General features: G+C 48.5%; 1 protein-coding gene across 2 annotated transcripts in view; it reads left to right on the forward strand.

Annotated features, from left to right (window-relative positions):
- The window catches only part of VAV1 (vav guanine nucleotide exchange factor 1), a 45190-nt gene that overhangs the window by 17105 nt on the left and 5204 nt on the right, over window positions 1-22881 (forward strand). For both annotated transcript variants that reach the window (XM_084795958.1, XM_084795959.1), the window contains exons 2-23: window positions 1321-1437; window positions 1882-1940; window positions 2025-2093; window positions 2371-2479; window positions 2572-2667; window positions 4179-4247; window positions 4440-4543; window positions 5142-5241; window positions 7145-7240; window positions 7896-7964; window positions 8113-8199; window positions 8306-8391; window positions 9144-9276; window positions 10784-10893; window positions 11654-11755; window positions 12136-12233; window positions 12320-12342; window positions 12515-12560; window positions 12973-13109; window positions 13785-13850; window positions 16921-16952; window positions 19369-19485. In XM_084795958.1, coding sequence (XP_084652084.1) covers window positions 1321-1437; window positions 1882-1940; window positions 2025-2093; window positions 2371-2479; window positions 2572-2667; window positions 4179-4247; window positions 4440-4543; window positions 5142-5241; window positions 7145-7240; window positions 7896-7964; window positions 8113-8199; window positions 8306-8391; window positions 9144-9276; window positions 10784-10893; window positions 11654-11755; window positions 12136-12233; window positions 12320-12342; window positions 12515-12560; window positions 12973-13109; window positions 13785-13850; window positions 16921-16952; window positions 19369-19485 — 1925 coding nt within the window. The remainder of the gene's footprint in view (window positions 1-1320; window positions 1438-1881; window positions 1941-2024; window positions 2094-2370; window positions 2480-2571; window positions 2668-4178; window positions 4248-4439; window positions 4544-5141; window positions 5242-7144; window positions 7241-7895; window positions 7965-8112; window positions 8200-8305; window positions 8392-9143; window positions 9277-10783; window positions 10894-11653; window positions 11756-12135; window positions 12234-12319; window positions 12343-12514; window positions 12561-12972; window positions 13110-13784; window positions 13851-16920; window positions 16953-19368; window positions 19486-22881) is intronic.

Raw genomic sequence — 22881 nt, forward strand, 5'->3', positions numbered from 1 at the left:
GCACCCACTGGAGCTTGGGAACCCCACCAATCACTGTGTACCCTTAGCAAAGACTGACTCTCTGCCCCCAGGTGCTATCTGCTGTCGAGAGCTCCTTAGCAAGGGTGGGGCCTCGTTCATCTACCAGTGTCTGCTGGGGTCAGGCTGGCTTGATGCTATGCAGGCACCCACAGCTGCTGTCACTTCCTGAGCAATGGCTACGCCAACGGATGGATAGCATCTCACAGCTCTCCTCCTCCCCGTCCTCCTCCGGCTCTCATGGTCTTTCCACGCCTTCCATGCCTCCTCCCCCCCCCCCCCCAACCCGCCGCACAGCATTCCCTAAGCCTTGGTTCGGGTGCGGTTAATACAAATGCCAATCACTTATTCTTATTCTCAGCACAAAATCCACTTTTCCTATGAGATGCTCAGTTCTCTGGATTCTCCACTCAGTCACTGCTGGTTACTGTGAACCCTTGCTCAGCCCACACTCTTCCCGAAATAAAGACTGTGTTCATCCTTTGTGCCTCCTTTCTGAGTTGATACCCGCCCCCTCTCCCCCCTGCCACTGCTGCTGAGTCCCATCACCACTCCTTGAGCTAGCTCTAGGATTTGGCAAACATTATCTTATCTTAAAAATAGCATTTTCAGAGCCCAGGGGTAAAAGTGCTTGCCACCAAGCCCGATCACCTGAGTTTGATCCCCTCCGCCCACGTAGTTGAAGGAGAGAACCGACTCCTGCATGTTGTATTCTGACCTCCACGTGTACGCTTGTTCATACATAAATATATGTAATAAAAATATTACGTTTCCTAGCTGGGCATGGTGACACATCCCAGCACGCGTTACTACCTAGAGGCAGGAGGGTTTTTTTTATAAGTTCAGCACTAGCCAAGGCTACATAGTGAATTCAAGGCCAGCAGAGTTTTTGCTTATTATCAGTATCGTTGTGGGTGTGGCATAGATGCGTGTGGAGGTGAAAGGAGTCCGTTCTCTCCTTTCATATTTGTGTGGGTTCCTGGGGATTGAACTCAGGTCCTCAGGCTTGCACAGTACATACCTTCACCTGCTGAGCCATCCTGCCAGGCCTACTTTATTTTTATTTACCCATATATTTATTTTTTTAATGTCTGTATTTTCTGATTTGCCTGTGTGTATGTGTATGTGCATGAGAGAGAGAGAGAGAGAGAGAGAGAGAGAGAGAGAGAGAGACAGACAGACAGACAGACAGACAGACAGACAGACAGACACAGAGAGAGAGACAGAGAGACACACAGAGAGAGTCTTCCTGTGTGTGCACACACCACAGGGTGTCTCCAGCCTCATTTCTCTTCCCCATAGTTCCTTTGTCTTAAGAACATCCGAACCTTCCTGTCCACCTGCTGTGAGAAGTTCGGTCTCAAGCGCAGTGAACTCTTCGAGGCCTTCGACCTCTTTGATGTACAGGACTTTGGAAAGGTGAGCTGGATTGGAGGGGGTGCCCAGAGATTGGAGTTTAATTTATTTGCAGTATATCCTGGTGTGTGCGTGTGTGCGTGTGCACATATGCCCATAGACTACTGGGGATCTGGTAGCAAAGCCAGGTTGGCCTTCCTGGATGCTGCCCACATCATGAACTTTAGGCATATGGGACAAGCTCAGGGTCTGTTCACCTACTTACTGTGTCATTGTGGCTGGTGTTGCGTGGTTCTGCCTCTCTGATGCCCCATCCTTCCTATTGCCTTGCTGTGCCTGAGCGATCCCATGGACCTGATAGTGGGGAGGCTTTGTTTGGGTTGTAGGGATGCATGAGAGATGCTGAACTATGCTCCCTTAAGTCTGGACATGTCTAATCTCAGGAGCTGGGGGCCTTAGGGGGTAAGTATAGAAAGGATTTTTGAGCAGCTATGGTCCTTGTCACAGGTCATCTACACTCTGTCTGCTCTGTCATGGACACCCATTGCCCAGAACAAAGGCATCATGTGAGTAGCAGTCAAAAGCTGGGTTCTCCTTGAAGCTCCAGCCCATTGTCCCACAGCCCTGCTTATGCCCATCTGGTTCCCCAGGCCCTTCCCAACAGAGGACAGTGCCCTGGGTGATGAAGATATTTACAGTGGCCTTTCAGACCAGATTGAGTGAGTATTGGGGCCCGATAGGTTCAGGGTTTGTGGGACACAGTGAAGACTGGAGCCCGAGAGACATGGATCTATCCCGTGCTCTGAGGGACTCGAGTCTGTCCTAGGGTTTGAGGGGGGTCATAGATCTGTCCTAGGGTTTGAGAGGACACAAATCTGTCCCGGGGCCCGAGGGGGACACATTACAAGGCTAGGGGAACATTGTATATCCAGCCTTGATTCCCAAGGGATCTGATGGGTTCCCGGCTTGGGTCGCGGTCTGAATCTGTCCCTCCAGTGACACCGCAGAGGAAGATGAGGACCTTTATGACTGCGTGGAGAATGAGGAGGCAGAAGGAGATGAGATCTATGAGGACCTCATGCGCTCGGAGTCGGTGCCCACCCCGGTGCGTGGGTCTGGGAAGGACTAGGCAGGTGGGGAAGGGTGGGAAGAGCTCCAGGGCGGGGTCTCACCAGCCTCTGTGGTCCCTGCTCACAGCCCAAGATGACCGAGCATGACAAGCGCTGCTGCTGCCTGCGGGAGATCCAGCAGACTGAGGAGAAGTACACGGACACCCTGGGCTCCATCCAGCAGGTGCGTTGCACCCAGGGGTCCTGCCAAGGCTGTCTCCCCACCCGGGCTACCCTTAAACCCACAATCTCCTGCCACAGCTTCCCGAGTGTTGGGATGACAAGTATATGCTGCTACATCTGAGCCCATCATTTAAAAAAAAAAATCACCAGCTTAATAGAGATGGATAAATATGCTAAACAGTCAGTTGGTTGTTAAATCCAGCCATGGGCAGCCAATGCCACGGTCTAATTATAGAAAATGCCACTGTTCTAGACAGACACGCTGTACACCTTACCTTTCAATTTTCCATTCTCCCCAACTTCCAGAACCCAGGAATCCACTTTCTGTCTCTGGATTGCCCCTGTTGAGATGCCCCCACTGGGTGGCCTTTTTGTGTCTGGTTCTCTCACTTAGCAAGATATCACTGGGGTCCCTCCACATGTGCCAGAGCCTGCTCACTGCTGAATAATCTGAGTACTGGACCACACTTGGCCTTCCATCTACTGGTGGATATTTCACGGCGTCCACTTTGGCCTATGAGTGATAACTCTGCCTTGGAACAGTTGAAGGCAATATTTCTTTTTGTATGGAGATTCCCTTTCTCTTGATTTCTCTTAAAAAATTAAATTTATTTTATTTTAAGTGAGTGTTTTAGCTGCATCTATGTGTGTGCACCATGTGAGTGCTTGGTGCCTGGGGAGGTTAGAAGAGGGTATCAGCCTGGTGTGGTGGTGCACATCTTTAATCCTAACACTCGGGAGGCAGAGGCAGGTGACTTTCTGTGAGTTCCAGGCCAGCCCAGTCTACAAAGTGAGTCCAGGACAGCCAAGGCTAACACAGAGAAACTCTGTCTCAGAAAATAAAAGAGGGTATCAGATCCACTAGAACAGGAGTTACTGAGTTTGAGAACCACCACATGGGGACTGGGAATGAAACCAGGTCCTCTGCAAGATCACTAAGTGTTCTTAAGGGCTGTGCCATCTCTTCATGGCTCAGTTTTTCTTTGAGATATCCTCACTATGTAGCCCACTTGGCCTTGAACGTATGATGCTCTTGCCCCAGACATTCCCACACTGGGACGTCAGGCATGTGCCATCCACCACTCCTGGGTCTCAGTTTCCTTTGTCTATCTGCCTTTTTCTATTTGTCTTTCTTTTGCTCTCTGTCTCCATCTCCAATTCTCTATGTCTGCTTCTGTCTCTATTTCTGTTTCTGCACATCTTAATGTCTCTGTGTCTCTTGGACTATCTCCCTGTCTGTATCTCCGCCTCTACTTCTATAATCTCCATGTTGGTTTCTGGGTGTTTCTGTAACTATCCCTGTGTCTCTACCACTCTGTCTGTCTGTCCTTCAGTCAGTCTGACTGTCTCTTTCTTCCTTGCTGTTTCTGTCTGTGTCATTGCTGCCTACGTCTGTTTCTCGGCCTCTTTCCCTTTCTGTGTCTCCCTGATTCATCCTTTGCTCTGTTCCTCTGGGCAAGCTGAAAGGCGAGCTGATCGACTTTTGTCTTACCCTCTTTTGACTCTCCTCAGCACTTCATGAAGCCCCTACAGCGATTCCTTAGGCCTCAAGATATGGAGACCATCTTTGTCAACATCGAGGTGAGCTAGCAGGTCCCTGGACCACTTTATCCATTCCAATGATAAAACCTCTCTCTCTCTCTCTCTCTCTCTCTCTCTCTCTCTCTCTCTCTCTCTGGTGTGTAACTCTCCTCTCCTGCTGCTCTGTCTGTGTCTGTGCCCAGGCTCCACCCCAGATTCATTTTTTCCCCCTTACTTTTCCCCTCGGGGTAGGAGCTGCTGTCTGTGCACACCCACTTCCTGAAGGAACTGAAGGATGCCCTGGCTGGCCCGGGAGCAACAACACTCTATCAGGTCTTCATCAAGTATAAGGAGAGGTGAGACATGGCTGATCAGGTTCTGGAGGTCACAGCCATGCTTGAGAGGGACATTGATAGACCACTGGGCAAAGTTCTTCACTGAGTGAATACAGGTGACTTGGGGGATTCTAGGAGGGGCCTCTACCCCTGAGCCACGCCCCCCAGCCCCTCATTGGGGGAATCCTAGGAGGGGGCTCCACCCCTGAGATAAGCCATGCTGGTTTTCCCAGCTCTTGTTTAACCTTTCCTTCTGCCACGTGTCACTGGGACGCTATTGCTTCCTTATCTAGAATCGGCGTGTTCACAGTTACAGTGAAGATTGAACAAACCACTGTATAAGGCACTTGGCGCAGGGCTGGCACACAGTTGGTGCTCAGTAATTGGTTGTGAAGTCGGCAACCATTGGTCACACTCTGTATGCTGCACTCTCCCATTTACTGTTAGGTTACTTACTGTTACGTTAACCTTTCTGGGAGGTAATGTTGCCAGGCCCTTGTTACAGATGGGGAAACTGTGGCTTGGGGTTATGCACTTGGGATGGACGAGGCCAGAACGTGTGCTGAGATATCCCTGACCTACTGATCATGCTTGCGCGGTGTCCCACCCTGGCCCACAGGTTCCTCGTTTATGGCCGTTATTGCAGTCAAGTGGAGTCGGCCAGCAAGCACTTGGATCAAGTGGCCACAGCACGAGAGGATGTGCAGATGAAATTGGAGGTGGGGCTGTGGTACCCTCGTGGGATCCTGTCTTACGGGAGCATGGGGCAGATGGGGTTGGGGTGTGCACATTCAGGGGTGTGTGTGTGTGTGTGTGTGTGTGTGTGTGTGTGTGTGTGTGTGCACGCGCGCACGCATGCTTGTAGACATCAGATGACAACTTACGGTTCACCACCTACCTTGTTTTTTGAGGCAGAGTCTCTCACTGCTCTTGAACTCACCAGGTAGGCTAGACTGGCCAGGGAACCCCAGGGACCTGTGGGTCTCCACCTCCCCAGACTATGTGTGTGTGTATTCGTATTCGGAGGCTAGAAGTTGATGCCCGGAGTTCTCCATTATAGCTCCCTGTCTTATATTTTTGAGACAAGGTCTCTCGCTGAGCCTGAAGCTCACTGATTGGCTAGACTCGCTGGTCACTGAGCACTGAGCATCTATCTGTCTGTGTCTGGTCGCTGACTGCTCCTCTCGCCCAGTGCTAGAGTTAGATTTAGACACATGTGACTGTGCGTGGCTGTTCATGTGGGTGCTGGGTGTTTGAACTCAAGTCTTCACGCTTGCATGGCAAGCATTTTCCAACTGAGCCATCTCTCCTGCGCTAGTGGGAGGGTGAGACTTCCAGAGGCCGTGTGGAGACCATGGGTCAGGGAAGATATGGCCCAGAACTCTGAGCCCATACCCCAGGAGAGCTTTGACTCTGAATGCAGATCTCACCTCACACTGAACCTTGGTTTGGGAATGAACCTGAACATTCATGATGCCCCAAGTTTATCCTGAGACCGATGCCAGGCTGAGTCTTGATCTGAATTGGATCCCAGTGTGGCTCATGGGTCCCTCTCCCTCCACTGCCTGCTAAGTGCAACACTGGCTTCTGTTGCCCTGGGAGATGCTGTGCTTTGGGTAGGCTGTAGTGAAAGCACAGGAGTGGGAAGCTCCTTGAATACATGTCTATTCAAGGCACGTGTGCATGTGTGCATGGGTCCATACGCATACATGTTCCTGTAGTGCCCCAAAGTCAACACTTGGAGTCTTTATCACATTCCACATTTCTTTTAAATTTAAATTTAATTTAATCTTTTTTTGGGAGTTTTTCCTGCATGTATATATGTGTGCATCACTTTTGAACAGTGCCTATGGATGCCAGAAGAAGGCATCAGATCTCTTGGAACTGGAAGTTAAGGATGGTTGTGTGGGTGCTGAGACTCGAACCCAGGCCCTCTGCAAGAGCAACTAGTTCCCTTAACCACTGAGCAATCTCCTCACTCCCTCTTTTACATTTATTTGCTTGTACACATATTTATTGGTGTGCACATGCCACAGTCTGTCTGTGAGGGAATCAGGGACTGGACTCAGGTTGTCAGGTTTGGCCACAAGTCTCTTTACCTGCTGAGCCACCTCACCAACCCCTTGTTTACCAGACAGGGTCTCTCCCTGGGAGCTGAGGCTTGCTCATTTGGTTCAGCTGGCAAGCCGGTGAGCACCAGTGGTCAATTTGCCTCTGCCTCCCGAGTGCTGAGCTTACAACTACCTGCATCAACATGCCCAGTATTTTTTTTTTTAAGATTTATTTATGCAGCATTCTGCCTATCAGAAGAGAGCACCAGATCTCATTATAGATGGTATGAACCACCATGTGGTCGCTGGGAGTTGAACTCAGGACCTTTGGAAGAACAGATGACGCTCTTAACTTCTGAGCCATCTCTCCAGCCCCTGCCCAGTATTTTTAATTTTAATTTTAATTTTGCTGTGGGTTATTGGGGGGGGTGGAATTCAGTTCCCCATGCCAGTATGGCAGGCACCTCACAGATCGAGCCACTGCTCTTAGTTCCTCCTCCCCTACCTCCCCTCCCCCGGCTTCCCTGTGTCCACCTGGTTCCCATGATGCTCCCATTTTCTCCCCTGCCAGGAATGTTCTCAAAGAGCCAACAATGGGCGATTCACGCTGCGGGATCTACTGATGGTGCCCATGCAGCGGGTGCTGAAATACCACCTCCTCCTCCAGGTGCCAGCACAAGGCGGGGTCCCCTGGGTGTGGTTGGGTACTGGCTTAGTCTCCATTTTGTTGCTTCAATTGAAAAACAAAACAAAACAAAACAAAACAAAAACAACGCCCAGGCAAAAGCAATGGTAAGGGAGAAAGCACATTTCCAGGTTAGAGTCCACCGCCTTGGGAGGTCGAGGCAGGAAGTCTAAGCAGCTAACGGCATCCACAGTCAAGCTCAGAGCCATCTGGATGCCTGCTTGCTCACCTGTGCCTGGTGAAATCGCCACACTTACATAGGCCCAGGATCCAAACCCAGGGGGTGGTGCCACTCACAAGGGACAGGTCTTCCCACCCCTGTGAACACAATGAAGACAATCCCCCATCAACACCCTCACAGCCAACAGGATCTAGACAGCCCCTCCCTGAGAGTCTCTTCCCTGCTAATCATGACTACGCCAACAAGACAAAATTAATCATTTCAGCATCTGGGGTGTGCTTAAACTCTGAGCCTTAGATGCTGGGGGAGGTCTGGCTTTGAGGGGTGCAGTATGCCAGCTATTGGGTCACACCCCAGCCTCTAGGAGGACCTGTTGGGTCAGCACCAGTTGGAAATTCTTCTCAGAGGATGGGGGCAGGCACGGGTTAATTAAGTCTGACTCCTTGGTCCACACAGGAGCTAGTGAAACACACGCAGGATGCTACGGAAAAGGAGAACCTGCGGCTGGCCCTGGACGCCATGAGGGTGAGGGAGTGGGTGCTGTTGCTTGGGCACCCATGCTGGCAGCCTCTTTTCTGCCTCCTCAAGGGGGCTTGGTCCTCTATCCTGGGCCACAAAAGGGACTGGGCCAAGGGTGTAGGCAAGAAAGCCCGTCACCATCTCTTGCTCACAGGACCTGGCCCAGTGTGTGAATGAGGTCAAGAGAGACAATGAAACTCTGAGGCAGATCACGAACTTCCAGCTGTCCATTGAGAACCTGGTGAGGGGTGGAGCGGGTGAGGGGTGGAGCCGGGTGGACTCACGGGCAGGGTGCTGGTCCCCTTCTGGGGCATCGGTAGCTAGACCCCGCTATGCCTACTGTGCAGGACCAGTCTCTGGCCAACTACGGCCGGCCTAAGATTGATGGAGAACTCAAGATCGCCTCAGTGGAACGCCGGTCCAAGACTGACAGGTGGGTGGAGCCAACTTGGACCAAGGGAGAAGAGGTTGTAGGCGGGGCCAGTGCTTAGGTGGAAAGTGGAGCAGAGTCAAACGAGTCTGCGGGGGTGAGGCTTCGGCAGGAGGTGGGGCAGGTAGGTTGGCGGGGTCAACATAGACTTGAGACGAATCTGTGTGAGGCCAGAATCTCTTATTTTTGAGATAGGGTCTCATTGTGTAGATCAGGTTGGCCTTGAACTCACAGACATCTGCCTGCCCCTGCCTTCTGAGTGCTGGGATAAAGACAAGTGACATCATGCCTAGTTGTGGCCAAGGTTTTAGACAGGCAGGCAGGTAGAGTCAACATGGATCTGGGGCGCAGTCTGGCCAGGGGGCGTGGCTAGACGCCTAGCTAGATAAGTCAGTCAGTAGACCCAAGATAGACCTGAAGGATTCTTGTGGAGCCAGCTTCCTGAGCAGACCTGTGGGCAAAGTCATCCTAGATTTGGGGATGGGGAGTCAAGATGAATGCAGAGTCTGATTGAGAGAAAGCTTGGTGGAGTCACCTTAATTAGAGTAGAGCCTTGGTGGACACGTGCTTGAGCGAAGTTTTACAGTGTTGCACGCCAACTCGGATCACGTGATTGAAGTTAGGCTGCACCAGTGAGTTTACTAAGTTTGTCATGGTCAAGGGTGGAATTCCACAGCGTGGTGGGGAGAGGCCCGGAAGATGAGGGGAAAAGCTGGGAGGGGTCAGACGTGGGCCCCTGACCCGGAGGCTTGCAGGTATGCCTTCCTGCTGGACAAGGCACTGCTCATCTGTAAGCGCCGGGGGGACTCCTACGACCTCAAGGTCTCGGTGAACCTGCACAGCTTCCAAGTTCGAGATGACTCCTCCGGGGAGAGAGACAACAAGAAGGTGGGACTCTGTCATGAGGACTCAGCTGCTCGGGCAGCTTGAGAGAGAGAGAGAGAGGGAGAGGGAGAGGGAGAGGGAGGAAGGGAGGGAGAGGGAGAGGGAGGGAGGGAGAGAAATGAGGAGAAAGAAATGGATGAATATATATATATATATATATATATATATATATATATATATATATATAGAGAGAGAGAGAGAGAGAGAGAGAGAGAGGGAGGGAGAGGGAGAGGGAGAGAGAGAGAGAGAGAGAGGGAGGGAGGGAGGGAGGAGAGGGAGAGGGAGAGGGAGAGGGAGAGGGAGAGGGACGGAGGGAGGGAGGGAGGGAGAAAGAGAGAGAAATGGAGAGAGAAATGGGGAGAAAGAAATGGATGAATATATATATATATGGAGAGAGAAATGGGGAGGGAGAGAGAGAGAGAGAGAGAGAGAGAGAGAGAGAGAGAGAGAGAGGGAGAAGAGAGCACAATTAACTGCTTGCCCTTTAATCTTTTTATTGAAACATTCTATTTTGTGTGTGAGGTGAAGTCTCAGATGTCATTCCTCAGCGGCCATCCACCTGGGGCTTGCCCTTTAGGCTAGACTGGCTGACCAGGGGTTGCCCAGAGAGTCTCCTGTCTATGCTTCCCCAGATCTAGGATTGCAAGCACATGACATCACTCCTCATATTTTTAATGTAGCTTCTGGGATTTGAACTCAGATCCTCATGCACTTTCTTGACTGAGCCATTGCCCCAGCCCAACACTGAACACTTAAATATCTGCATCCATTCTTCTGGAGACTAGGATAGAAACAGAGATGGAGGTAGGCTTGGCGGTGCTGGCTTGTAATCTTAGCAACGTGGGAGTCTGAGGCTGGAGGACTCCAAGTTCAAGACCTGACTGGTCTACAGAGTGGCTTCAGTATCAGTCCTGAGAGTTTTGAGGATGAGATCAGTGGTCTAGTGATTATAGGAGGCAAAAACGATAGCATCTACAAAATAGAAACAAAACCCCCGAGAGACAAAACAAAAATCTGACAACAACAACAACAAAAGCAAAGACCCCAAACAAAACCAGGCACTGTCCCCTCTGCCACGACACTTACCTTGTAGGAACTAAGGATAAAAAAAGAAATGGATTCTATAAAGAAAATAACACAGGGTCCCAGATCAGTGATGGGTATGGGAGGGAGTTGGGCTGTTCTACAAGATCCCACTGGTCAGGATGTGGGGATGATGCTTGAGGTGAAGTTGCACTCTTTGATCCTTTCTCTTCTTTCCCCCTTTCTCCTCCATACTCTCTCCTCTCTACCCCCTGGAGGAGAGTGACTTGGTGTGTTTCCATGGAGGGCTGTGTGTGACTCGGACTTGCTGATGTGTGCTTGCATGGTCTAGATGCCCTGATTGAACATGGCCATGCATAGGTCCAGGAGCAAGAGCAGTTTATTACCCTGAGGGGTGAGGGGCAGGTACGACGTGGTCCTGCCTTCTGCAGGGGGTTCCAATTGAGACATGTTTCTCCACACACAGTGGAGCCACATGTTCCTTCTGATCGAGGAGCAAGGAGCCCAGGGCTATGAGCTGTTCTTCAAGACTCGGGAGCTGAAGAAGAAGTGGATGGAACAGTTTGAAATGGCCATGTGAGTCCCATTTTTTTCTGTTATATGGTCCAATGGTCCAATCCCCATACTGCAAAAATGACAACATCAATAAACAACAACAACAACAACAACAACAACAACAACACCAAAAAACAAAAGCAAACCCTCCCCCCAAAACCTCAGAAGAGAAAAATGAAAAAACAAACAAACAAACAAAAACAACAGCAGCAACAAACTAAAAACAAAAAGACAAGAATAAACAGACTTTCGCATTGTGTTTTTCCTCTACCCTTTCCTTAATTCTCTACTTTTTCTTCTCCCTTCTCCTGTTTTCCTCCACATACATACTCCCCGCCCACGTTTCCATTTGTTTCTCTCTTTCTTTAACTTCTTTCTCTTTCTCTACCTCAATGTCCTCTTCCCTCTGCTCTGTCTCCTCCCCCACATGCCCTTCATTCTACTGCCGTGAAGAATAATTAAATCTCAAACATCTCATAGCTACAATTCCATAGCATTTATCACATTTGAAATATGTAATTATAACCTCTTAGCACACAACCCTTTCCTCACCCCCAAAGGAGACACTGTTCCCACGAATCCATCACTTTCCACTTTTCTCCTGGCCTTTGGTACCCACTTGCCCACTTATTTCCTCTCTCTGTTGATATTCGCAGCACCTTGATTCACAGTAGCCTGATGCTGTACGCAACTCAAACATCCCTGCATGAATGCCCAGATGTATTCTGTAGAATGCTATTTGTCCATGTATTGGCTCTCTGATTTCAAATTCTCTCTCCAGCTCCAACATCTACCCAGAGAATGCCACAGCCAATGGACATGACTTTCAGATGTTCTCCTTTGAGGAGACTACTTCCTGCAAGGCTTGCCAGATGTTACTCAGGTGTGTATGTGGGAAAGCCTGAGCCTTGAGCTGGCTTCGTCTGTCCCCTGTAGAGAGAGACCCTTCACTGGTCACTTGCGTGAGGGAAGGGAAACCGTACTGTGATATATTACTTCTCTTTTACTCCTTTTCCTTCTCTTCTTCCTCTGCTTCCATTCTTCCTCTCCTCTCCCCGTCTCCTTCTCATCTGCCTCTTCCTTCCTTCGCATAGTGTCTTCCTCAGTAGCCCAGGCTAGACCTGAATGCACCATCCGCTTCATCTTTCCAATGCTGGGATGACAGATGGGCATTGCCACACTTGGCCTTTGTTTTCTTTCAAAGGACATATGTTAATTAGCAGCAATAACCCCTGCTTCTCCTTTATCTCTTCTGCTTTCCAGAGGCACATTCTACCAGGGATATCGCTGTCACAGGTGCCGGGCACCTGCACACAAGGAGTGTCTGGGGAGGGTGCCTCCATGTGGTCGCCATGGACAAGGTATTTCTAAAACAACGTGAGGGTGGTGGGCTAGCTTCTCTGTGGTGGGAATTTCCCTTCTGAATGATGGACTTTCCCTTCCATAGATTTCTTGGGGACTATGAAGAAGGTAAGACCCAATTTTATTTGTTCTTTACTTGGGGAATCATAGAGGCTCATGAGAGAGGAACCAGAAGACCATCGGAATGGGCATCGTCATCCTTGGATAGATGGGGAAAGTGAAGGGCTAAGGAATTGCCTGGCTTGGAATAGGTACCTACTTTCTTTATCTCTCCATCTAGGACAAGCTACACCGAAGGGCTCAGGACAAGAAAAGAAATGAACTGGGTGAGTGTGTGGAGTATTTTAGGAAGTAAACTGGTTGCTAGTCCAGGAGGGGAAGGAGGCTCCACCCCTGAGGTATGCCCCAACCTCTCATTGTGGGCTTCTAGGCAGGGGCTCCCCCTCTGAGCCTCAACTCCAGCACCTTAGTAAGGGATTCAAGGCAGGGGCTCCACCTCTAGGCAGCTGTGTGTTTTCATCTTCCTCAAGGTATACACTGCAAGTGGAATTTCAGGCAACCAGGGTAGATAAACTTTTCTTTAGTAGATGCTGTCCCACTTGAGTTCCAGTTTCCCCACACCCTCATCACCCCTTGGGATTATCAGTCTTTTTCATTTTAGACCCTCTTTGGTGGGTTTCAAGACACAGCCTTGAGCGTTCTGCCAGCCACGTTGTTCCATTTCCTTCCACCCTCCAGGTCTGCCTAAGATGGAAGTGTTTCAGGAATACTATGGGATCCCTCCACCACCTGGAGCCTTTGGACCTTTTGTGCGGCTCAACCCTGGGGACATTGTGGAGCTCACTAAGGCTGAGGCTGAACACAACTGGTGGGAGGTACGGCCTGTGGCTGTAGGAGCGAGGGTCAAGGCATGAGTATGGTGTTATCGCTACAGGTGAAATGGAAAGGGCCAGTGACCAGCCCCATGAGGCTTTTGAGTTGCTTCCTGAGGAGTACAAGTGTAAATGAGGTCATGGCTATGGGCTCAAGTCAGGGCCATGGTGCGGGGAATCTGAGGGACTAGGGTCATAGTCTCATAAGGTCCTGGAGTTGATCCCCATGGGAAGGGTATGTCAGTGGAGACATCTGGGGATGGATGCCTTCCTGGGAGCCTTGCTAGCTATAGGATACTACAGTGTATTTTATTTTATGGATTGGATTTAAAAGAAAAAAAGTCTTGTGGTCCTGAGGCTGGGTCCTTGGGGCTTCAAGGGTGCTAAGCAGATATTGTATCTGCTGAGTCATAATTGTAGCCCTTCGTTGGGGGGATTCTAAGTAGGGGCTCCACTTCCAAGTCACGCTCCTAACCCGTCACGGGGGGACTCTAGGTTGGGGCTCTACCTTTGAAACATGTTCCTAGTTCTTCATGGTGAGGGAGAGATGAGTAAACATAGTATACATTGAGAGGAGAAATGGATGTACACATCTCTCTCTCTCTCTCACACACACACACACACACAAATGGATACTTATAAATTCTGCTCATGTTTTTGTCTCCTGCATTTTTTTAGGGAAGGAATACTGCTACTAATGAAGTCGGCTGGTTTCCCTGTAACAGAGTGCGTCCCTATGTTCACGTGAGTGCCTCAATTCTAGATTGTATGAGGGTCGAGGGTTTAGATAGGGCCCTAGTGGACTAGGCCAACCAGGGGGTGACCTCACGAAACCCTCATAGATCATCCATGTGTCCACCCGTCATCTTCCTACCCATCCTGTTCCCAAACCGAGGCTTCGGCTGCTTCTCTGAGCCACCTTTAGTCAGCATGCAACTGCTGCTTGCAGACATGTCTTGCTTTTTCTATGACAGAACCTGCACTTTTTCCTGGGATGTTGTATGGGACAGAGCAGGTGCAGACGGTGGTGAGGCAGTCCCTAGCTTCTTTCGCAAACACTAAACTGACTCCTGTGGAAGTGTCATGGCCTCCTCCTTCCTGGCCACGTTCCTGATGGACAGAAGCTGTTGCTTTCTCCTCAGCGATTTCCTGTTCATTATTACTTTTCTTTCAAAAATAAGCTATTTTTAAATCAATTCTTGGGGAATCTCACACATGCATACAATATATTTTTGTCATATTCGCCTATCATTCATTGCACCTAATTCCTCTCAGATCCATTCTCCTCCCTACCAACTTTGTGCTCTTTTTATTTTTTTTCTTTTAAACATAATCCTGAGTCTAATTTGTGCTGCTCGTGGAAGTGAGGCCATTGATTGGCATTAGGTTCATCTACCACGGGCCACACTCTTCAAGTTCAGTGTTCTTTTGTTGTTGTTGTTGTTGTTGTTGTTTTGTTTTGTTTTTCATGACAGGGTTTCTCTGTGGAGCCTTGGCTGTCCTGGATTCACTTTGTAGACCAGGCTGGCTTTGAACTCACAGAGATCTGCCTGCCCCTGCCTCCCAAGTGCTGGGATTAAAGGCGTGCGCCACCACTGCCCAGCTAAGTTCAGTATTCTTAATTCACCTTTAAATTTTCTTTTCTGTTACACTGTACTCATTCGTTTATTTTGCATGTGTGTGGGTGTGCGTTCCATGGCTTATATGTGGAGGTTCAAGGACAACTTGTGAGAGTTGCTTCTCCTCTTCCACTCTATAGAGAGCTTGGGGATTGAACTTGGGTGGCTAAATGTGGTGACAAGGACCTTTACTCTCCAACCATCTTGCTGGTCCTAAATTAACTTTCAGTTAACATCAAAAGATGGCATTCATGACGACAATTTTATATGTTTAGGTCATTCTCCTTTTTGTCCGTATCCGCCCACAACTGTCCTCCCTATTTTCTATGTCTCTTCCTGGTGTCTCCTATCCTCTTCCCCATCAGTTCCCCTTTATTTTTATGTCACATTTGTAAGCCCTCAGTCTGAACTTAAATTTCTCTAGTGTCAAATTACATTGTGAGTTTCAAACTCCATCATTCATCCCAGACTGTGTAGTACTGACTGATTATCTCAAGGTCCAGGGCACGGTCAGGGGTGGAGCTCCCCGCCTAGGATCCCCCCAGTGAGGGGCTGAGACATAGCTAGGGGTTAGAGTGCTTGCTTTTATGTACAAGGCTTTGAATCTTTACCCCAACACTGCCAACAAATTCTAAACAATAGCAACCATCTCGGGTTAAGGATGCAGTTGAGCGGTAGACAGCTCGCCTAGGGGGCGCTGCCCCTTCTATCTACATAGCCACGCATGGATCCTATTCGTTGTCTTTGGAAGGAGTGATTTCATTCATCTGCACATGTCCGGAAAATCTTTCTTTAATATAACTTTAAGTGGTGAATATTCATTACACACAGGCCATGGACTTCACGAAGCCATTGTCATACATGTGTATCATGTTCTCTGACTGTGTGTTTCCTGGTCCCTCCCTGTCTACCTACCTTCTCCCCCATCTCTCCTTCTCAGTCTTGTCATTCCCACTCTTTACTCCAGGTGTGGAAAGATTACTAATATTTAATAATGAATTATTATTTTAGTGAAATCAGTGGTTACTGCTTAACCAGTTTTATACCCAAATAACCACACAGATTGACTACGATCTATTTAATTAGCCTGTAATACAATGCTGAGCAATAATTACTCCATCCTAAACCTCCATGCTAGAATAGTTTCATCCCATTCTGATTTCCCACTTTATACTCGCTTTTAAATCATCTCCTAGGCCTGGTTCATTTCTCCTGATGTTTCCCAGTCTTCTCCTCGTGACTCCGCCCTCTCCTTCCTCCTCTTTTCTCCTCCCCTCATTGGATCGGGATGTCCCACCCTATTCTCTGTTATTGCTCAGCATTGACTAGTTTGCTTTATTAGCAGCACAAAGAACAAATGGTGATATGTTTACACAAACTTGAAACAGGAGATGCTTAGAATAAACATCACAGTGCAATGTCTGGATTGATGCAGAGAGTGGGGTAGAGAAATCAGCATTTGAATAAATAAGGGTAAACTGTACACAGTCCACGAGAACATTGTGCCAACATCCAGGCCTCGTTGCTTCTACTTCCTTGTCATCTATACATCTGCCACGTTATGCATCTGTTATGTCATGTAGACTTTTGTCCATTGTTGAAGGAAAGAAACATCATTCCTTGTGTCTTAGTTTCATTTCTGTTACTGTGATAAAGTACTCTGACAGAAAAAAAAAACTTGGGGGAGAAAGGGGTCTGTATCAGCTTATAATTTCATGTTATAGCCCATTATTGTAGGGAAATCAAGGCAAGAACTTCAAACAGCTGTTTATATCTCAAGAACAGAGAGAAATGGCTGTGCACACTGTCATGTGCTTGCTTGTGTGTGCTCTGCTCAGTTTATCCTTTCTTGTAAGGTTCAGGACCTCCTGCCTAGGGAATGACCCACTCACAGTGGGCTGGGCTTCCTACATCAGTTAACATAATTTAGAATCTGCCCCCCAGACACACCCACTGGTTGCTTGATCTGCACAGTACCTCACTGAGACTCTCTTCCTGGGTGGTTCTAGTTTGGGTCATGTTGGAAACCTGACTTAGCTTGAGGTTAGTATATCTATATTATATATAATGTATTGACATGAGGAGAAACAACTAGGTTCTAGAGTTGTTTTTCCCATGAATAGCACAGTGCCTGGAACGTGGACTTCCAGGCAAGGGCCTCTTTTCTGAGTCTGGGTTTTTGTCTGTGTCCCCAGGGTCCTCCTCAGGACCTGTCTGTGCACCTCTGGTGAGTACAATCAGCCTTCATTGTTTTAAGATGGGCATGCATGTGGTGGGTGGGCGGGAGAACTCAGGCTGAATGTAGGGGATTTCAGAACAATCAGTAATTTATTATTTGGATCCCAAGCACTTACTTCCGAGCCTACCCTAGGCTGAGAGCTGCTACAGAGGGAGAGGGGAAAGGAAAGTCCCCCATTCTGGGAAATTATGAGAGTCACAGTAACAGTCACGATGGAGGTGACGGTAATGGTGGTGACGATGGTAGTGGTGATGATGGTGGTGATGGTGATGAGGATGAGGATGGTGGCGATGGTGTTGGTGGTGATGGGGATAGTGATAATGATGGTAGAGATGGTGATGATGGTGGTGGTGGTGATGATGGTAGTGACTGTGTGAGGATGGTGACCATTGTGTTGGTGGTGAGAGGATGGTAGCTATGGTGTTGGTGTTGATTGAGATGGAGATAAGGAGAGTAATGTTGATAGTAGAGATGGTGATGATGGTGTTGTTGTTGATGATGGTAGTGATTGTGATAAGGATGGTGATGGGGATGGTGATGAGGATGTGTTGATAGTGATGAGGATGTGTTGATGGTGATGGTGATGGTGATTAGGGTGGTGGCCATGGTGTTGGTGGTGATGAGGATAGTGATGATGATGGTGGTGGAGATGTTGATGATAGTGGTAATGGTGATGAGGATGGTGGTGATGGTGCTGATGATTGGGTTAATGGTGGTGATGGTGGTGATGGTATCAGTGGTGATGAGGATGTGGTGATGATAGTGTTAATGGTGGAGAGAGAGTGTGATGAATGTGATTGTGGTGATGGTAGTTGTGGCGAGAGTGATAGTGATGGTAATAGTCATTGGTGGTCAGGATAATGATGACAGTGGTGCTGGTGATGGTGTTGAAAGTGATGATGATGGTGTTGATGACATATAAAAATATGTTATATTATGTCTATACCAACAATATATAAAAATGTAGTTATGTTTGTATAAGTATACATTACATATAACTATTATTAATGTTACATATATCATCATAATACGTTTTACATGTAGTTATGCATTTAATATTATTACTTCAGCATGTATTGTGTAAGAAGACAGACATGGCCAGTGGAAGGGCTTAGTGCATAAAAGTGCTTGCTGTGAGGCCCCAAGTTCAGGGAACAGAACAAGGCTTGTTTCCCTGGCAAGAGGAGAGAACCGATTGCCCCTCTTCAGACCCAAAACAACAGTAATATCTCAAAGGAGATATAAACACATCACATCATAATATATTCATATTTACATTTGTAGTTGCTATGTTTTAGTACATTCAGAATGGAGTGCAGTCATCACCTTTAGTTCCAGAACATTCTACCCATTCCCCAGTCCTATTCCTATAAGCAGGATTTTCCGGAGCAACCTCAGCACCCATGAATCTGGCTGCTATCTCAGGACATTTCCTACATGGAGTCTCAGACTGTGGCCTTTGGTGTCTGGTGTTTTTTTTTTTGTTTTTTTTTTTTTTTTTTTTTTTTAGACAGTGTTTCTCTGTGTAGCCTTGGCTTTCCTGGACTCTCTTTGTAGACCAGGCTGGCCTCGAACTCAGAGATCCACCTGCCTCTGCCTCCCAAGTGCTGGGATTATAGGTGTGCACCACCATGTCAGGCTGGTGTCTGGTTCTTACGCTAAGCCTGGTGTCCCTGAGGCCTTACTGCTCCTGTGCTTGAACTCATCCTTCTTTTTTTTTAAGTTGGCTTTTAATTTTTCTGTTTTTAAAATGATTTATTTATTTTTCTTTTATGTGGATTGGTGTTTTACCTCTGGGTATGCCCGTATGAGGGTTACAGTTCCCTGGAACTGGAGTTACAGACAGTTATGACCTGCCACGTGGGTGCTGGGAATTGAACCTGGGTCCTCTAGAAGAGCAGCCATTGCTCTTAACTGCTGAGCCATCTCTCCAGCCCCCAATTTTTTTTTTTTTACACATTGCATTAAATACTATTAATTTATTTTAGGACTTCCCACTTTGTATGTGTGTATACATGTGTGTACGTATGCAGGCGTATATGTGTGTGCATATGTATGCGTGTACATGTGTATTTCTGTGTGTGTGTGTGTGTGTGTGTATAGGTCAGAGAATAACTTACAGTTGGTTCTTTATCTAGTGGTTCCCCAGGGCTGAACTCAAATCCTCAGGCTTGGCAGCAAGCTCCTTGACCTGCTTAGTCCTCCCGCCCACCCTTCCCTTAACCTTCATATCTGAGCCTGATACCTCACTCTATTTCTGTCCTATGGCTCACAGAGATTAGTGTGAACTCAGGAATATGCTCATCAAACCAATCCACCGAATTCCAGGGACGCCCTCCAAAAGCCTGGGCTACACCCTAATCCTATACTCTTTGGCATGACTGACTCAGGTGTGTCCCGGCAGGTATGCTGGCCCCATGGAGCGAGCAGGCGCCGAGGGCATCCTCATCAACCGCTCTGATGGGACCTACTTGGTGCGGCAGAGGGTGAAAGATGCAGCAGAATTCGCCATCAGCATTAAGTAATTCCTCCCTTCCTTACCATGCCTCCTCTGACTTGGGCTGACCACACCCCTTCTGGCCTGGGCTGCTTCTTCCTGACCACGCCTCCTCTGACCTGGGCTCCTCCCTCTATGGCCACACCCCTTCTGGCCTGGGCTGCTTCTTCCTGACCACGCCTCCTCTGACCTGGGCTCCTCCCTCTGTGGCCACACCCCTTCTGGCCTAGGCTGCTTCTTCCAGACACCACTCTCTCGCTGACCTCCCTCTCATCTGGACGCCTCTCTCCCTAACCACGCCCCCTCTGTCTTGGGCTCCTCCTCCCTAACTATACTCCTTCTGACTTGGGCTTGCCAAGGACATCTTGGCTTTTTACCATGTAAACGTGTACACTGTCCACACACAGTTTATTGAAATACTGCATTGTACCATTCTTTACTTTCCTCTCCTCTTCCCTTCCTTACTTTGTGCGCTTCCCCTTGCATTTTTTTTTTTTTTTTTTGCCTCTACTCTTATTTGAGACGAACACTTTTAGCTTTGATGTGTGAATTAGGAGCTGTGTTATTTGTCTTCCTGTGTCTGGCTTATTTCACGTAACACAATGCCCTCTCCTTCCTCCAGGTTATAAGTGACGGGATGCCATCCATTCCATGGCTGAATGATATTCCACTGTGTGTGTGTGTGTGTGTGTCTATCATCGTTTCTTCATCTATGGACACCTTAGTTGATTCTGTGTCTTGTCTGCTCTGTGATGAACACAGGCTTGTTGGTGTCATGTGCTAGCTGCCCTAGGACAGATTTCCTGGTCTCCATACTGTACTAACTCACACCCCCCACCACTGAAATGTGACTTTTACTTGTATCATTTATTTGTTATTCATGGACATGTATGTGGGAGCTTACTCATGTGTCCACATGTGGAGGCTGCAGGATTATGCTTGGTGTTTTTTTTAAGAAATAAAAATTCCATATCTATCTATCTATTTATCTATCTATCTATCTATCATCTATCTGTATGTGTGTAGGGGAGGGCACACATGCCACAGCATGCATGTGGCAGTCAATGACAGCTTGCAAGCATTAGCTTTCCTTTTCCACCATGTGGGTCTCAGGGCTTGAACCCCTGTTGTGCCTTTACATATTGAGCCATCTTGGCTGTCCTTACCTTGAGTTTTGGAGCATTACTTTCCCTGAGGACAGGCTATGCTGGCTGCCACTAAGTCCTGGGGAACCACCTGTCTCTACCTCCCTAGCACTGAGGTTACAAGTGTTAATCCACCTTCGCCTTATGCGGGTGCCGGGAATCGAACTCTGATCCTCATGCTTGAGCAGCAAGCCCTTTGCTGACTGAGTCGTCTCCGCAGCTCCTACAGATAGACATCTTACCCCCTTTGAGCTGAAGGGTAGAAGTGTTCAAGCTTAGGGAGTTTGTGATTCCATCAGGCTGTGCACAGGGTCCTTTGCTCACTCAATCCTCTCTAGAATTTTGGTTGTGCTTTTTATTTTGGTGACAGCCATAATGACTGGGGTCAGATGGTGCCTCTATATAGCTTTGATTTGCATCGGTGCCGTAGCTTCAGAAAACTATATGATGATAGGAGCTGGAAGACGGCTCAGTTCGAAAAGTGCCCTCTGAACCACCATTCGGGCCTCAGTTTGGTTTCTCAGCAGCCGCCACTTGAAACCATGTCTGGCTGTGCCTGTGACCTCAGTGCTGGGGAGGGAGAGGCAGGAAGCTCCCAAGGGCCTCTCTGGCCAGCTTTGTCTAGTCCATAATCTCCAGGTCATTAGCGGATAGAAACACTGCCTGTGCTCGTGAAGGGGTCACATGAAGCAAGGGGGGAAATGGCTGCCGTGCCAGCACCCAGTCCACCCGTGCACGTGACTGTTGGACACGGCTGCTTTCGGTGCCAAGCTCAACGCAGCATTCGGGGAATTAACTTGCACTGGCTGGCCACTCTAGCTTTGCTTTCAACTTTATTTTTAGCTTTGGGGTTTTCCTTTTTTTTTTTTTTGGCGAGAGCTCAGCAATTTAAAAGCGTTTATTTCCTGTGTGCCCATCTACCACGGTGCACCGTGAAGGCTGGAGGACAACTTGCCGAAGTCAGTTCTGATCTTCCAACGTGAGGGTACCAGGGGCTGAACTCAAGTTGACAAGCTTTGAGGCAAGCACTTTTACCTGCTGAGCTATCTTTGCAACCCCTTAAAAGAGAAGATGAAGAAGAGGAGGAGGAGGAGGAGGAGGAGGAGGAGGAGGAAGAAAAAAGAAAGAAAAAAAGAAAGAAAAGCATTTTTAGGGTTTTGTGTTACCTAGCTTCCCCTGTTGGCAGAAACGGCCATCTTTCCCTTATGTTGTCTTTTTTAGTTTGTGGCCTGCCATATTGTGAGGTTGGGTGTCTCTTTCCATTTTGTTGCTCTGTGACCCACCATGTTCACTGAGCCACTGGGCTTTGCATCCTTCCTATTCTACTGCCCTTCATGTTGCATGGCAGAGTCCTTTCCTCTCTGTTCAAGGACACTGTCCTCTTTGCAGCGTCCCACTGGCTTTTCAACACAGCCCGAGGGGAGGTGGTGGGTTTGCTTGTCACACTGCTGTGACAAGAGTCCCTGACAAAGGCAACTTAATGGAGAAAGGGCCTTTTCAGCTCACTAGGGAGAGAACCCTCCACCGTGGCGTCGGGAAGGCGCAGTGCAGGAACATGAGGCAGCTGGTCACACTGCATCCACATGCAGGGAGCAGAGAGATTGTCTTAGGGTCTCTATGGCTGTGGGGGAAAAAACATCCACCATGACCAAAAGCAACTTGGAGAGGAAAGGGTTTGCGTGAGCATATCCTTCGCTATCACACTCCGTCACTGAGCAACAAGGCAGGAACCAGGAGGCAGGAGCTGATGCAGAGGCCATGGAGGATCACTGCTTAGCGGCTTGCTCCCCGGGGCTTACTCAGTCTGCTTTCTTGCAGAACCCAGGACCACCAGCCTAGGGATGGCCCTATCCACAACTGGCTGGGTTCTCCTATATCAACCACCAATCAAGAAACTGCCCCACAGGGCAATCTGCTGAGAGTATTTTCTCAGTTGGGGCTCCTCTTCCCAAATGACTATAGTTTGTGTCAAGCTGTTGTAAAACTAGGCAGCACAGTGATGAATGTTGGGTGTTCATGTTTCTCTCTGTCTCTGTCTCTCTTTCTGTCTCTCTCTGTCTCTGTCTGTCTGTCTCTCTCTTTCTCTCTGTCTCTCTGTCTCTCTGCCCCTCTCTGTCTCTGTCTCTCTTTCTCTCTGTCTCTCTCTGTGTCTCTCTGTCTCTGTCTGTCTCTCTGTCTCTGTCTCTCTATCTCTCTGCCTCTCTCTCTCTCTCTGTCTAGAACTTCAATCCATGGGATGTTGGGACCCATATTCAGGGTCCTGCAGGCTGACCCT

The sequence above is a fragment of the Acomys minous genome (genome assembly GCF_964271855.1).
Source record: "Acomys minous genome assembly, chromosome: 9".
Classification (NCBI taxonomy): domain Eukaryota; kingdom Metazoa; phylum Chordata; class Mammalia; order Rodentia; family Muridae; genus Acomys; species Acomys minous.